General features: G+C 35.1%; 3 protein-coding genes across 3 annotated transcripts; 2 read left to right on the plus strand and 1 right to left on the minus strand.

The window, feature by feature from the left end:
* Nucleotides 1-4,452: 4,452 nt before the first annotated feature.
* On the minus strand, nucleotides 4,453-9,910 carry LOC106353335 (ABC transporter G family member 36). Its single transcript, XM_013793079.3, has 7 exons — nucleotides 8,946-9,910; nucleotides 8,732-8,862; nucleotides 7,216-8,478; nucleotides 6,978-7,131; nucleotides 6,638-6,885; nucleotides 5,708-6,549; nucleotides 4,453-5,622 (listed from the first exon to the last, which is right to left on the minus strand). The coding sequence occupies exons 1-7, from the start codon at nucleotides 9,778-9,780 to the stop codon at nucleotides 4,695-4,697; spliced, it is 4,401 nt and encodes a 1,466-aa protein (XP_013648533.2). The 5' UTR covers nucleotides 9,781-9,910; the 3' UTR covers nucleotides 4,453-4,694.
* A 228-nt stretch (nucleotides 9,911-10,138) lies between these two features.
* Nucleotides 10,139-14,762, plus strand: LOC106353339. The gene is made up of 2 exons (XM_013793083.3): nucleotides 10,139-11,694; nucleotides 14,066-14,762. The coding sequence occupies exons 1-2, from the start codon at nucleotides 11,312-11,314 to the stop codon at nucleotides 14,625-14,627; spliced, it is 945 nt and encodes a 314-aa protein (XP_013648537.1). The 5' UTR covers nucleotides 10,139-11,311; the 3' UTR covers nucleotides 14,628-14,762.
* A 1,049-nt stretch (nucleotides 14,763-15,811) lies between these two features.
* On the plus strand, nucleotides 15,812-16,727 carry LOC125576231. The gene has a single exon (XM_048735703.1). The coding sequence runs from the start codon at nucleotides 15,907-15,909 to the stop codon at nucleotides 16,435-16,437; it is 531 nt and encodes a 176-aa protein (XP_048591660.1). The 5' UTR covers nucleotides 15,812-15,906; the 3' UTR covers nucleotides 16,438-16,727.
* Nucleotides 16,728-16,762: the final 35 nt, after the last annotated feature.

The following is a 16,762-nucleotide window of genomic DNA, read 5'->3' on the forward strand; positions in this document are numbered from 1 at the left end:
TGCCCAAACAATCTCCTTCTTTCTCTATCTTGTATATTCTGCCCGAACAATCTTCTTCATTCTCTCTATTTCTTGTATTTTCTTATAATCACTCAACACAATTTCTTTTCTGTTAATCTACAAATGTTTTCTTCTTCTCTTTTCTATTTTCAACGATGTCAATCAGTTTTAAATATGTATGTTTCAATTAACACAGAATATGAATTTAACATATATTAGTCTCATTCCAACTATAAATCTTTATCTAGCTTTTCTATCCTTTTACTCAATCTCAACCATGATATGAATATTCTAAGCAATTCCATTGCAAATACATGTGAGATCTTTTCAATTCACTTGCTGGTAAAAGAACACGGTTGTATTTGATGGGCTGTATACTCAAGAAATAGTGGGTTTTCCCGACATTGATGAAACCTAAATCTAACCTTTCAGTTATGAAATTTTGTAGTCGATATTTTTTCAATTAACTGCTAATGGTTTGATTAGATGCTAACAATAGAGTATTGTGAGCAGATGCATTTTTGGTTAGTTGTTAGTTAACTGATGGATGTCGTTATTTTTTTCACAATATATATTATCATTAGCTGATAAATGTTTATCTTAGCTGTTACAAAACATATTGACAGTTTTTAAAAATTCTTTGTAAAATGTTAATAAGTAGCTTGTGGCTGGTAAATAGTTTGTTAGATACTATGAAAAAAGTTAACAAGTTAACAAGGTGTATAACAGTTAAGTTGAAACTTTTTGTATTAATATTTTATAAAATATATTATCATTAGCCGATACATGTTTTGGTTAACTGTTACAAAATATGTTACCGTTTTTATATCGATTGCTAAAATGTTAAAACTAGCGATTGTTAGCTGATATATATTTTTGTTAGAAGGTACAAAATATGTTATCGTGTTAACTTAATCATTATCTATTCAACTATTATAATCCTAGCGGTTAACAATTATTGTAGCATATATAAATCAAAAAAATATTTGATGTTATTGTTTTTGTTTATATATTTTTATATTAAATAAATTATCAACTAACAATTTCTATAATATGTAATGTAACAACTTACCTTTAAACGTACTTTGTTAACATTTTAAATAATATATTGTATTTCTTCTTTCCTTATATATTGTGTTTTCTCTCTCCTCATAACTATTTGCAGTTTGCTAAAGCAGTATAATCCTAGAATAGTCGCAATTCTTTTAGAAGATTTGGGTTTCTTTGAGACCATGATTCACTTGCATATTTGGCACATCCAACATCGACATTATTGGATATGACGGTGATGAAGATGTAGTGTGGAGGAGCAGGTTAATATAGAAATGGTGTGACGATTATAATTGATTATGAGATTGACTGCAAATTTTTTTTTTTAAAAAAATTGCTTCAATGAAGATTGAAAATAAACTAACCGTGAGAGGAAAGAATTACAGGAAAAAGAGATAAATGTGAGGATGGGGGATGGGAAAAGAGAGAGAGAGAGTTGAAAGGTTTGGGCCAGGGATAAAACAGTCAATCTATGCTTAAAGTGCTACAGAGATTTTGTTTTACATACCCATAGGGTAGTTCACCAATTTTGACTTCAATTCAGTATATATAGCAAATTGTCTCTTCATTCAATAAGGTTCTAGCCAAAAGACTAGGGAAAAGGTAACAGAGTATTATGAAAAAAGAGAAACAAAACCAACATCAGTAGATGCCATAAAAAGAAAGAAACATCACGTACATATATAATTATTTCTTATATCATATACAACTTTTCTGTAAAATATGGTTATTTTAAAAAGGTTTATATATTAAAAATTGTATTAGACAGTACTTTATATTGTAAATAAATTGATTTATATATCAGAAAATACATATTGTAGTACACAATAATTTATCTTAAGATTTTAAGGTATCTCTTCCTTTTTTAAAAAAACTATCACCAAAAATATCTAATAAAATATATATTGGATATAGTTAAAGATAAAAAAAATTAAGAGAAATATTCTGAAAGTATTTACACTTTTGGAAAAATATATTTAGGATAAGGATAGTGTTAATATTTCATGATTCATTTGGTATATGGTCAGTTTCTAATTTTTGTTGGAAAAATTACATGTTTACCACTTTTATGGTATCACTTTTCATTTTTACCACCACTAATGAGATATTTTCAAAAATACCTTCTTCACTAAGTGACAAAAGACTCTTATGTCCTCGTTATTTATATATATAATAAATTAAATAAAAAATAAAAAAAAATTAAAAAAAATTAAAATTAAAATTAAAAAAAAATGTAATTTTTTTTTATTTTTCGAAATATACTTTTTCAAATTCGAATTTTTTTATAAAACTTTGTTTTGAATTTCTTTTTTATTTTTTTCAAATTTCTTTTGAAAAACGAAAATTATGTTTGAAACTATTTTTTTTTAATTTTTTATATATAGTTTTAAGTATTTATATATTTATTAGAATCATAAATTTCACATTCCAAAAACCCTACCCCACCCCTCAACTCTAAACCCTAAGGGTATAATTGTATTTTACCATTCATTAAAAGTGAGGGTAAAAGTGGTTAGTGTAAACATGAAAAGTGGTACTATGAATGTGGTATTTGTGGCAATTTCTCTTTAAGTTTTATATGCATATATATTTATAACTATTTCAAATACAATAATTTTATAGTTTACATGTTGTAATTAATCAATTGTTTAAAACCGTCACATGTATTTGTTGCTTCTTATTATATATTTACCGTATTTTATTTGCCTTTTATTAAACAAATTAAAATGTGCCTGAGAAAACATATTTGAAAATTATTTTGTATTTAATGTATGCTAAATTTTTATCCGTCCTTCAAAACTGGATTCCTTTTAGCAATATTTTTTTTACGTTTTTTTTCATTTTACATAATCTATTATTGTATATACAAAAGTCTAACATATTTTAATTTTTATAAATGTATTATATAGTTTGCTAAAATTAAGCTGTTTTGTTATCGCAGTATATTTTTAAAACATAAATATTTATATTTAGAAATAAAATTGATAAATTTATCAATATAATATAATTTTATCATATTTATTTCAATATAATTGTTTTATTTTTCATTTTATAAACAATAACTGAATATATATATATATATATGCATAATAATACTTTGTTGCTAATTACGAAATTAGTGAAAATATTTACATAAACATTTTGAAAATTAAGGTATTATTAAAATATTTAGCTCAACATAATATTTTTATTTTAATATGATTGATTATGATTATATAATAGATAAAATAGGATAAAATTTTAACGATAAGTGAATATATTAATATATAATAATATTTCAAATTTTTTTATGAAATTAGTGAAAATATTTACATATAATTTTAAAAAATTAAGATCTTGTTAAAATCTTCTTAAACAGCTTTGTTAGAATTTTTAATATATATAAAATGAAAAATGTCAAAAAATATTTTGGTTAAAGTAGTTCAAGGATTCTATATATTATTAATCTTAATAAAATTCATTTAATAAAAAATAAAATACATTTAATAAAAATTTTAAAGAATAGTCCAACTTAAAAAAATTCACACATGAAATGAGGTTGTGACTTCTATTTTAATAGAATAGACAAGTATATATATTTGCCACTATTTTCTGACTCTTCCAATTTCATAATTAAAAAAAAACATTTCATGCTAATAGATGCTCTAAATAATAAATAATTATAAATTAGTTGTTATTTTTTCCCTAATTTACATCTGTTTTGTTATCTTCTTATTTAGTCGCCAAATAGTTTCAAATTGTTCTCAAGCAAGCAATAAAATTGTAACTGCTCATTTTGGCCGAAAATTTGTAACTGCAGTTGAAGCTTGCCTGTTTGAACACCTTGAGGTTTAATAAAAGTTTTCTTTGGATGCCAAAAAAAAAATGGAGGCCCATTTGGATAAGCCTTTCTTCACACCAAGACCACAACAAGTTCTTATCCTAAGTTTGGTTCGTGTGAAAGGTTCTCTCAAAATTGCATCCATTGCCATTCGCATTTGTCAAAGTTAGGCAATCTTCATGTCTGGTTTCATTAATAAACCATACACTTGTTTTTTTAACTGTGGACTTAAGAATGCAACCTATATCTGTAGATATGAGTTTCGACTTGTTGATATCATGGCTTCTGCAGTGTAGCATTTTTGTAGTAAAGGAGATTCAAATATCCATCATCAAGGCCTTGAGCTGTGACTTTTCTAATGTCTACTATATGTCATAATACAAGATGCTCACTAAAAAGGACAATGATAAACTTTATTTCTAAATGCCAACAAAAGCTGAATAATGGAATGATATCATTCGACTAGATGGCTGGATGGTCAATTCCCCATATAATAGACAAATGGTGATGTATATGAAAGTCTTACGTGATCATAAGCTCAAAAGGTGGATTTGGATCAACCTTCCGCCAACAGAAAGAAAGAAAGAAAACAAGTTGCATTTTATATTCAACAAAATTTTAAAAAAAAAACATAAAGGGTGAGAGTTTATATTACATCTGCATTGTCATTATCTATACGACTATATGAGGTATTTAATCAAATTATTAAAAACAAATCCTTATGACTCTAGAATACATAGTAAGAAAAGAGAGCAAATGCATATATCAATCACAAGGATACAGAAAGAAAATGAAAGAAAGAACGAAAGAGATTCTGAAGGTTTTATCTGGTCTGGAAGTTGAGAGTTCTTATGCAGAAGGCAAAGATGAAGGCAAAAAAGACGGTGAACGCGACCAGAACGGCAGCGACTGGTCCCATGAAGTCAGACTCGAACCCGTAATAGTCCTTAATGTATTGCTTAACGGTGAGTCCAGTAGGGCCTCCGAGGACGGTGATAGGTGTTTCCACGTCACCATACTGCGACACAATCAATCCATAGACGGTCCATGCGACAGGGCAGATCCAGTAGTACCATATCCACCACTTGGGGATCTTTGGTCTTGGGATGAAGAAGCCCGAAAAGAGATTAAAAATGCCGTAAAACGCTGAAGCGAAGATGGAAGCGACTTGCTGGTTTGGTGTGAGGGAAACAGTCATCATGCCGTAATAGGTCCAGTAAAGGAAGGAGAAGTAGCTCACAAAAAGGAACCAGAAGAACTTGGCAGCTGTCCACTCGAACCCAACCATGGCATAGACGATGAGGGAGTAGTAAGTGGTCTGAATAAGAACATACGGAAGCTCACAGGTGACTTGGGAGATGGCGTATGGCATAGCTGAGTACATTCCTGCTGCTCTTTCTCTGTAGAACACAGTCCTCTCCACTGCCACCATAGGCTGTACGGTTGAACAATTGTTTATTCCCACAAAGATAACCGCCGCATACAAAGCTCCTATAACCATCGTCAGGTCCGCTGCGTTGGACCTGTTACCTCCGATTTGCCAGAAGATGGTACCAATGAGGAGTGATGTTGCCAGTGTGAAGATGAAGCGGACAAGGTTGTAGTCAGGGGATCTCCAATAAGTCCACCACTGCTTCCATAGACATGATTTGAACTGTCCCCATGTGTTCTGCGAGAACTGTGTAGCAAAGTAGAGATCAGAGGCCTCTGCTGGAGGTACACTTAGTTCTTTCACCAAAGCTTTGTTTCTCCTGCAACCATCATCATTTTTGTTTAGTTATCATTCACTATTTATTATCCTCAGAAAAAAAAAAAAAAAAAAAAGTAGCAACGTACTGGTGTAATGCGGATGACTTGTACAACTCAGCGAAGTCAACTCCAAGCTTTAACTCAGCTGCAAGTGAGCTGGCTTCAAGCATCCAGGTGGCTGGATTATACTTTTCTGGAATCTTGGGAACTCCAGGAAAGGATTCGAAGTACTCGACCACCTTGTGAGAGTTGCTACCCAATGGACCTGCGTAGATAACTTGTCCTCCTCTCTTCATCAGCATCAACTCATCAAACGCTTCAAAGATATCAATGCTCGGCTGGTGGATGGTGCAGACCACGGTTCTTCCCGTGTCCACTGTGTTCCTCACCGCCCTCATCACAATAGCTGCTGCTCTCGCGTCAAGCCCCGAAGTAGGCTCATCCATGAAGATGATGGAAGGGTTGGCTACAAGCTCCACCGCGATTGTCAATCTCTTCCTCTGCTCCGTGGAAAGCCCCGTGACACCTGGCAAACCCACGATGGAGTCCTTTAGACTGTCCAACTCCACCAATTCCATCACTTGGTCCACAAACATCATTTTCTCTTCTTTGCCGACTTCTTTGGGAAGACGGAGGAAAGCAGAGAAAATCAGAGATTCTCTGACTGTCACTTGTGGGGAGTGAATGTCAGTCTGCTCACAGTACCCTGAGATTCTAGCAAACGTCTCTTGAACCTTTGGGAATCCTGAGATTCTGACATCTCCTTCGATGTATCCTCCTGTTTTCCTTCCGGCCAAAACGTCCATCAGTGTTGTCTTGCCTGCACCACTCACCCCCATGAGCGCCGTCAAGACTCCTGGTCTAAATGCACCTGTCACACCTTTAAGCAGTTGTAGTCTGTTCTCTGTAACTCCTTGCTCTCTCATTTCCTGTAACAAATTAATAAATATATATGTTAATATTATTTGATATGGTGAAGATTTCTCAAGGAGGAAAAAAAGGAGGAGGATGGTTTACCGCAGGCATGTCAACAAAGTATCTAACGTCGTCAAAGGACATAGCCAAAGGACTGAAAGGAAGAACCATTCCTCTCTTAGCGGCTCCACCACTGGATGCTTCACCCGCAGAGTCTGCATTCCTACCCATTCTTCCCATTGCAACCTCGCCTCGTTTGTTCCCATCAGCCCTAGATAGAGATCTACGCATTGGATCCGAGGAGTCTTCTTTTTCTTCTTCTGGAAGTAAAGCTGACTTCTTCCCAAGAGCTGTAGTTACAAGGTACATTACATTATTAGTCTATTTTTGTGCACGGGTGGGTAATGCATATATAATATAATTAAACGCCACAAGAACTTACGGTTGAGATAGGTAAGTGCAAAAGTGAAAAGAAGGTTGAAGAGCACTGTGAAACCAAGCAAGGCTCCAACCCCAATCCAGTACCAGTTTCTGTTATGGTAGACATCCCAATTACGAAGCACCATGGTTCCTAGCCTTGTTCTGTTGTCAAAAGCCTACAGTTTTTTTTTAAAAAGTGAGACTACTTTACTATGATATATATAGACAGAATAAAGCAGCAAGCAAGCAAGGCAACTCACCAGTTTATTCATCCATCTCGGAGCAAACATTTCATTGACGGTCAGACCATTGAAAGCATAGGTGAGAGGAGATATCCAATAAGCCCACCTCCACCACTCAGGAATCTCACTTCGCGGAAGAAGGAAGCCACCGAGCAAGAAGACGAGAAGTAGAGTGAGAGCACCACCAGTATTAGCAATCATCATGGTTCTGCACACAGAAGCGATCAACCTAAAGAGCGCAGCAGCCATTTGCTGAATCAGAAACACCAAGAGAAACTGCTTGAAGAATCTCCCCGCGTCCGGTGCAAAACCTATAGAGTAATAAGTTACAACCATCCACGCCGTTGATTCGAAGATCGAGGTCGGAATCCCCAGCAAGAAGGTTGGAAGCGTGAATGTCCATGATGGATAAAACAGGAGATCCCTCTGTTTGTAAAACACAGGGAGCCTCGAGACCATCATAGCCATCTCCGCAAACCCGTTAAACATGTTGATGATCATTCCAAACAGCAACGCTCCTACGTATAGGTTGGCGTCAGACTCGTTATTCGTGTGCATTTCGGTTCTGAGGAAGAGCGTGGACGTGATGGCGGCGATGATGATGATCTGCACCGTCTTGAAGACGTAGAAGAAGGCGTTACGCTGCATGAGCAGCCACTCTTTGTCCCAGCAGCTCTTGAGAAGCTCCATCTTCGAGACGGAGTACTTGTCGAAAACAAGAGCTGCTTTGTGGCCGCGAGACTTGTCGAAAGGTACAGAGAGCTCGTTGGAAAGCTTCTGCCCAACGTGGAAGGACTTGTATCTGCTGGCGAACTCCGAAACCGGAATGTACCGGTAAGGTCTGTTCCGGTCCACCCAGTATTGCTCCTGGTCTTTCTTGGAGGTGACCTCTTGCAAAAAATCAGCCGTTCCTTTTCTCTCGGGACACTTGAACCCAAAGCTCTCGAAGAACTCGAGGATGTGGTCTCTGGGTCCTTGGTATACTATCTGCCCCTCCGACAACAAGATGATGTCATCGAATAAGTCAAAAGTCTCGGGAGCAGGCTGGAGGAGGGACATGAGCACCGTGGCGTCAGTGAGGTGAACGATCTGCTGAAGGCACTTGACGATTTGGAAAGTGGTGGAGCTGTCAAGACCGGTGGATATCTCGTCCATGAAAAGCGTCTTGGTAGGTCCCACAATCATCTCACCGGTTGTGACACGTTTCTTCTGTCCTCCGGAGATACCTCTCATCATGTCATCTCCAACTATGGTGTCTTTGCAAATGTCAAGCCCCAGAATCTGTTCCAAGAATCAGAGTTTTAGTATCAGTATTGTGCCAAAACAACAACATAAAACAATCATAGTGATTCTTGTGTTTTCAAATCCGAATCAAACTTTTATAATATCCGAATGGGGCTGAAATTCATAAACTCGAAAATCCCAAAATTGAACTCGAACCTAAACCCGATTGGTCCCAATGTCCAGTTCTACTTAGAATTAATATTTAAAAAAAATAAAAAATTAAACAGGTTAGGGAAGAGAGGCTCCTCACTTTGAGAGTGTAATCAGTGACGAGGCTGCTCTTAACACCTTGAGCAGCGGAGGCTTTCATGAAGAGATCAACATCGGCTTCAGGGAAGATCCCAGCGTCCTTTTCTCTCCTTGCCAGCTCGTTCAACAGATCTGCAAGATCATAATCCCATTCATTCAACAATAGCACATAAAAATAAAATAAAATAAAATGAAGTCAAGATTGTTGTTATTACCGTAACGGGTACCAACACCTTGGCACCTAGCGGAAAAATCAAGAGTCTCCTTAACCGTCATGATACCAACGTGTAGATCGTTCTGGCTAATATACGCAGACGTTTTTCTAGGAACAAACTCGTCGAGGCGGTAACCGTTGTAAGTAATATCACCAGTGACCTCAAGGGCTTTGTCAAGCTTTCCAGCAAGAGCCAATAGAAGCGTGGTCTTACCAGAAGAAGGTGGACCCAACAAAAGCGTCATCCTCCCAGGTTTGACACTCCCAGAGATATCTTTAAGAATCGTCAGCTGAGCTTTCTTAGCAAACTGAATCCCAATCATCCCCAGAGCAGACTCCGCCATGTTCCTCACCACGTTAAGAAGCGTGGGGAGAGATCTATTACCAGTGTAGCAGTCGGCTTTGATGGTCAGGTGCTCGTACCTCACCTCTACAGTAGGTAGCTTGATGCCGACTCTATCTATCCTGTTCCTCAGCTTGGTCAAGATCCGCTCGTTGTCTTGCTCGGCGACTTTGAAAACCATGTCGATGAACTTCTGACGATCCTCTCCGTCGAGCTTGGTCACGTCGACCTCCTTGCTGAGGAGCTGGTTGCCGTAGACGTCGTCCTCGATGACGGAGGTCATGAGAGTGGTGCGGAGACGGCTGTAGGTGGGGAGTTTCTCGATGGCGGCCCATTTGAGAGCCTCTTCGTCGTCGTTGACGGACTGCGTGCGTCTAGAACCGGAGGAGAAGATGTCTTCGAGGTTTCTGCTGGCTCTGCTGACGCTTCTGCTGATGCTTCGCCGCATACTCCCACCTCCTCCGCCTAGCGGAAGGTTTGGGTTGTAATCCATCTTTGCCTGAACTATTCTCTTTCTGACTTGGTGGGGGAGTAGTAAAGTTTTTGGTGTTTAGAGACTGATCTGGTCTAAAAGAACAAGTCTGATGATTTGGTTGGAGGATGCAGAGAGGAAGATGGGATTAGAAAATGGATATATAGGCAGTGAAGAAGGAACATCAAGGTGGACTTTTCCTTGATATTTCCTCCTTGTCTATTTCTCTTTCTTGGTTACTATGGAAAAAAAATTAATATCATCTTTGTCGTTAAATGCAAGAGGACTATTATTCAAATATGGGGTGCTGACTGAGGATGGCGGCTATCTTACGCCCGTTTTTATTTTATTATTTTCATCTCTATCAAAATACGTAATAATTGAACATTTCCTTAATAAACTAGTCGATTCCGTTATCTTCAAAGTCAACAAAAGATAACAACAGGAGGAGAGGACCTCAAATTCCAGTGAGTTTGTTTTTTTGTACATTTTTCCGAAGGTAGAAAAAGAAAAAGAAAGACGTGAAGTGGGTTTTTTAAGTCATTGTGTTCTGGAATTTGAGAAAGGGCGGATGAATGAGTCAATTCAACACATTTGGAGAAGACCGGAATCAGCTATTGGAAAGCATATTTACACTTCTAGAATTCTTAAGTAAATTTGATTACGGAGACTTTTGTAGAGTTCAGTTTACAGGTAACGGGTTTAAATGCCAGGATGACTGACTTAGTCAACAGATGAAACGCAGAGTTTTGCAAGCGAATGAGAAAAGTCAAACAAACATTGTTTTTAAGTAAATCTATAAAGACTCTTAAATTCCTTTTCAATCTCTCACAAAATTGTTTTTAAGTCTATAAAGACCCTTAAATTCCTTTTCAATCTCTCACAAATGTACAATTCGCCTTCCTTTAATTTTCTTGCAACCATTAACATTTCTTCTTCTTTTTTAACCATTTTCTAACAAACTGTGATTTTCCTTTTTCTCCATAACAAAAACAAGATTAAAAAAAAACAATTTTTTTCTTGCAACCAAATATACGCGCACGTGAATGAAATGCAACATTAAGGTCTTAAAAATACACTCTGACACCCCCCAGAAAAAGAATGGTACTGTATTATTAAATAATAGTAGTATGATTGAATGTTAAGAGACAGCTGTAGCTCTATCATCATCAGCTCTGAATTTAAGAAAAAAATTCAACGATATATATCATCATGAAACAATGAAAGCCCATTTGCTAGATGACCGGAGATCCAAGAAAAAGGAAAGTTAAGGCCCAAGTTGGGTCCATTGACGAATATACACATCCCGAGTATGATCAATGAAACTTTTATCGCTGGAACGGAAATTGAAAGTTGAAAAAAGTAGATATACAATCATAATACATATAAGAAAGAGTGTGTGGAAAAAGCAAACAATAGAACTGCATCTCATCATTATGCTCTTGCTTTATTTAGCAAACCTTTTTCTTTTGTTCATTGATCCTTCCTCCACACATTAAAGCAGAAAAATATACATGTTGTAGTAGTACTGAACTTAACTAACTAAGCAAAAATGGGAGTTTCATCTCCTGATTTCCGAGCTCCTCCTCCCTCACCCGTGGCATCCAGCCGCCGGTCCTCCTTCACCGCCAATGAAGACGTCCTCTCCGAGTTCTTGGATAAGTGTGGTCGAGTCCCAAATCTTGTATTGCCCGACAAAGTCTTCCCCAAGCACAGATTCCTTCTGAACCCTCCCACCTTTGATTTCCTACGGTTAGGCTCCTCCTCGCCCCTCCTCATGGATGCCATCGACACCATCGGTTGTTTTCAGCTCATCAATCACGGTGTTCCCGAGACTAAGGTGAGAGCCGCCGCTGACAAAATCATTTTCCAAGATGAGACAGAGGAGTTCGTTTTTTATAAAGATGTCGATGATGCTTGTAATTCAGATTTGAGGTATGGCAAGAAAGTACTGTCTCAAATTATTTCTAAACTTGTTCAAAAATAAAAACACTCACTACAAAAAAAGCCTTGTATTGCATCATATAAATTGTATCAGAAAAATAAATGATGCTATTTTGAATTGCTTATTTGTAAATGATGCAAATTTGTGTGTTTCAACATCAGTTATAGTAAATGATGTTTTTTTTAATTTACTAGCATCATTTCCATGGACCTGATTCAAATTTATATTCATTTATATCATTTTAAAAGAACTGATACAAAATATGAGTTTACATCATTTAAATAACTGATACATATACTAATTTATGTTAGTATTACTTACAGAAATGATACAAATTTAACATCATTTAAATAAAAGAAACAAATCTTGCATCAATAATAAAATGACACTAACATAATTAAGTTAATAAATAATATATAAAGTTTGTGTTGGTTACGCCAAAAAAAATTTGAAGTCAGAATTTCAATGTTAATAATATAAATGTATTTCTTTAGAAGAGATATATCTAATGGATATCTTATAAAAACAGTAGTGCCCTATAAGCAATTCATAAAATTCTTTGAATTTATTTAGTAGTTTACACACACATATATATATGTGTGTGTGTGTACAAAAACATTTTTAAAAGTAACTGAAATGAATATATATTTTAAATTACTAAACTGTAGTTAAGTACATATATGTATACTTTTTATAAATGTCAAAATAATTAAAAAAAATGAGCTAGCTAGCTAAGAAAAGGAAAATTAGTATAAACATGCCACAATTTACCATAATTAAGTACTATAGCAGTTAATTTCACCGTTTTTGTTATAATATATTTTTGTAAATATATGCCATTAGAAATAAATTTGTTGCCATAAATACAGGGATTTGTTTTCCAATTTTATCTCAAAATTTAACTAAAAATATGTTTTTAAATCCCCCACTATCCTTTTACCACGCCACAATCTTCTTTTACTCTTCTCCTTAAGAAAAAACGTTCCCAACTGTTACAAAATTTGTTTTTGAAAACCAGTGATGATCTCTCTTACTCATCTTCACAAATGTTTTCTCCTATTATATCATATTTTGTTCTAGATTTCTTCATCTCTTTTCTATACCTTTTATAAAGGTTTTCATATGGTGAATTTTATGACCACGGAGAGATCCATCCACATACTAATCATTGAAAAGAGTATGTATCTACATCTTTGGAGAAACAGAAAATAAAGGTACTTCAAATTTGTTATGATATGTATATTTTTGAATGATTATTCAAATTCAAAAGAGATTTGTCAAGAGTTTTTATTAAAACAATTGTTTTGATTTGTTTTACTCTTTGTAGGTTGGAAATGCATTTAAGTGTGCTGGTATGCAAATGATGTCTATTGAGAAACTTACAATCCTCATTCTTCAAGTGGAAAAGATATAACCAGATGAATGACGAACATATGAATGAAGAACAAAGAACAAAGAGAGTATAGGCACGTTTGTAGTTTGATTTATGATTTTTTGTTCATTTTTGTAAATAACAATTATTTAGTTAATATATGTATATATATATATTTTTTATGTATTAATATCAAATACAAATTATCTCGAAATAATTCTAAATTTTATTTCTGTTATGAAAATCTTAACAGATATTAAAAAAAACAATTCGGCTAAAATATTAATAATAAATAATCAGTTATCGAACAAATGATTACAGGATCATTAATAATCAAATAAAACATAAAATATTCATTAATTTCAACATCAATTATTGTAACTGATATAAATATTCAGAATAAACTATAACAATTATTTAAATAATTAGTTCAGTTTTGAAAAAATAATAATTATTAGCTCATTTATGTTAAATGATGCAAAAACTAACATCAATTTTCGCAAGTGATGCATATTAACATCAATTAAATAAATGATTCAAATATTCTAAATATTAACATCAATTATATTCAAACTGATAGAAATTATTTGCATCACCACTTTCAGAGTCATTTTAATAAATGATGTAAAATTAATTTATATCATTTATAACTAATGCAAATATTTAAAATAAATGATGTAATACACCTCTTTTTTTGTAGTGACTATATTTAACAATGTAATAAAATAGTTTTTAAAATTAATAGATATATCTATATATGTTTGACGTATTTCTGAAATTATTAGTTCTAAATTTAGCAGTATATTTAAAAAATTTAAAGTTCTAAACCATAATTTAAATAGATATTTTGTAAAAATTATTAATTTATTTTATTTTTAGATTCAGATCGTATCTTCGACAGCTTTACATGCACATGCTATTACTGTCTACAAGAAACCTATTAAGATTATAAGAATGAAAGGGAACTAATTAATATGAAAGATATGCAGGGAGTTGATGGGCGAGGCAGAGAGGATAGGGAAGGCGATAAGAGAAAAATTAGGAGGGAGAAGCCAAGAGGAAGAAGAAGAAGAAGAAGAAGAGGAAGAAGGTGTAGGGGTTTGCTACGTGAAGAAGCATAATAGCCAAATCGAATCACAAGGGTGGGAGGAGGAAGAAGCCATAAGGATGCTGATAAGAGGGTATGATGAAAGACATTCTTTGTGCCTCAGCTTCTGCCATGCAGAGTTCCATGTCTATTCCAAGAGAGGTTGGTTCTCATTCTCCCCACGTCCAGATGCGGTCGTGGTGACGGTTGGAGATCAAGGCTGGAGCGGGAGGTTTAAGGCTGTTGTGGGGAGACCTCTTCTTCATAGATCAGCTCATGCATCTCTTCCTCGCAATTTCGTTTCTATCTCCTTCCTCTACACTGCTGCTGCTGCTGCTGCTGCTACTACTAGAAGTGATGCCGCAAGAATTACTCATCATCATCAGAAGAATACCATTTCCATCTACCAACAGCTTTTTTTTGCTCTCATTCTCACACTCATCATCCCTTTCTTCTTTACTTGACCATTTCACACTTCTTGTTTCCCTTTTTATAATTTCTTTTATAAACAAGTGTGTCAGGCTCATTTTAGCCTCTTTTTTTGTCACGATTTAGCCTTTTATCCATCAATGCAATATTCCATGCCCAACCATCTTTTACTGTTTACTGTGCAAATGTGAATTGGTACGGAGAGGTAGATACTTGACAATTGACACAAACAAGAATCAGATAGATACTTTGCAATATCACGCAAGATTTGGCGTTAGAAACATATACTATCATTTTTAATAATGTCACAACAAAGAAGCGTACCGTGCATATATCTAGAGGCTAAACTGATATCTATTTTGATTTAAAATATGTGAAACTATAATATACTAATATACCTTTTTTTTTCTTAAAGGTGCATGTAACTATAGTTAACAAATCAAATGGAGACAACAGGAAATATAGAGTTTGTGGTGAACCCTGAACGTAGCATCTAACATATTCATGCACGTGATCTCCACCACTTTACAAGTTATCCGCAAAAATGAGTTCTCTCTTTTGGAGTTGAAAATATCTACAAGTCTCAACTTTCAATTCATCATGAGTGGTGTCTTCTTCGAGTCCAAGTTGTTCCTCTGTTTTGTGTGGTTAGAGAAAACCTACACACACACACGTGACCTATCATTGTCTTTGGGATCCATATCTTTCTTTTTACTTACGTCCACACGATTCTTGAGGTCGGTATATATATTCACGTCTGGCTCACATATGACATATGCATCTGCTAGCTGATCAGTTTTCTTTCTATAATAGTACGAAATGTGTCTAGTGTTTTATTAGTCCATGCGATTTGTCATTCTTAACAAAACTACATAATTTAGAATGCAGTGACACACAAAGTTAAGTCCAAAAAACAGCCACAAGTTTTATCGACAAACCAAATCAAGTTGAGATTAATGAGAAGGAAAAAAACTAACTCGCGTGTTTGTTTATATTTTATTCCAATTATATAATTTTATATCTCGGTATTATAGATAAATACTAGAGAGAGTTAAGTTGTAGTTATAGATTGCTAGCTGCCAGTTGCATTGTACTAATTATGAAACACGTGAATTAGTGATTACTTGATGGCTTCATTAATTAGTATAGTTGTGAAAAGTAAAAGTAAAGCTGTAAAGGTGGTCGCTATTGCATGAGCACGTACGTGAGATGGCAATGCTGAACCACACATGAATATATTGACCGCTTATAAATACAAAACCTTCAGAGACATATATTGAATATATAAAAAAAAAAATATAAGAAGCTTGGGTCATGGCACCAAACGGGAGAAGGAAGAGCGTGAGCGGAAGCGTGGTAAAGCCTCCACCGCCACCGAAGCTAGCGCAGGCATCACTGCATAGGACCCTATCAGACATATCATTGGATTTCCACAGAGAAGAGAAAGGACTAGGGACGATAACAGAGGTGGAGAAGGCAAAGTGCGAGTGCTGCGGGATGAGGGAGGAGTGCACCATGGAGTACATAGAGAAGGTGAGGGAGAAGTTCTTGGGAAAGTGGATTTGCGGTCTCTGCTCAGAGGCGGTAAAGGAGGAGAGAGAGAAGAAGGAGGAGAATGGGCTAGAAGGAGCCTTGAAGGAGCATATGAGCGCTTGCCTAAGGTTCAACAAGCTTGGAAGAAAGTATCCTGCTCTCTTTCAAGCTGAGGCCATGAGAGATATGCTCAGGAAAAGTACGAGGAGGAGTCAGTCTATCAGCCCTAAACCCATGTCTACTATTCACAATAAGCCTGCCATTTCCCGTACTTCAAGCTGTATGCCTGCCATCACCAGAGACCTTAATTAATCATTTCACTCTCTCTTTTAATATATATATATATATATATATCATTTCGCTTAATTTGTCTAATATAAGCATTAATTATCATAACATTTAGTTTACTCGTCCCTAATACACACTTAATTATATATATAAGCTAATAAAATGAGATATTCTTGATCCAACTGGTTAAGTGTGTGCCAACAACATTCAATGTACAGTGTGTATCTTACAAGTACGGTAATTATTAATTAAACACTAGATGCCCGTTGGGATGATGGGGACCATGCACTACTTTTATTATATTTTTTTGTGAATCTCTGTAGCTATCATAAGAGTCAGTCTACACCTG

The sequence above is a fragment of the Brassica napus genome, chromosome A7 (genome assembly GCF_020379485.1).
Source record: "Brassica napus cultivar Da-Ae chromosome A7, Da-Ae, whole genome shotgun sequence".
Classification (NCBI taxonomy): domain Eukaryota; kingdom Viridiplantae; phylum Streptophyta; class Magnoliopsida; order Brassicales; family Brassicaceae; genus Brassica; species Brassica napus.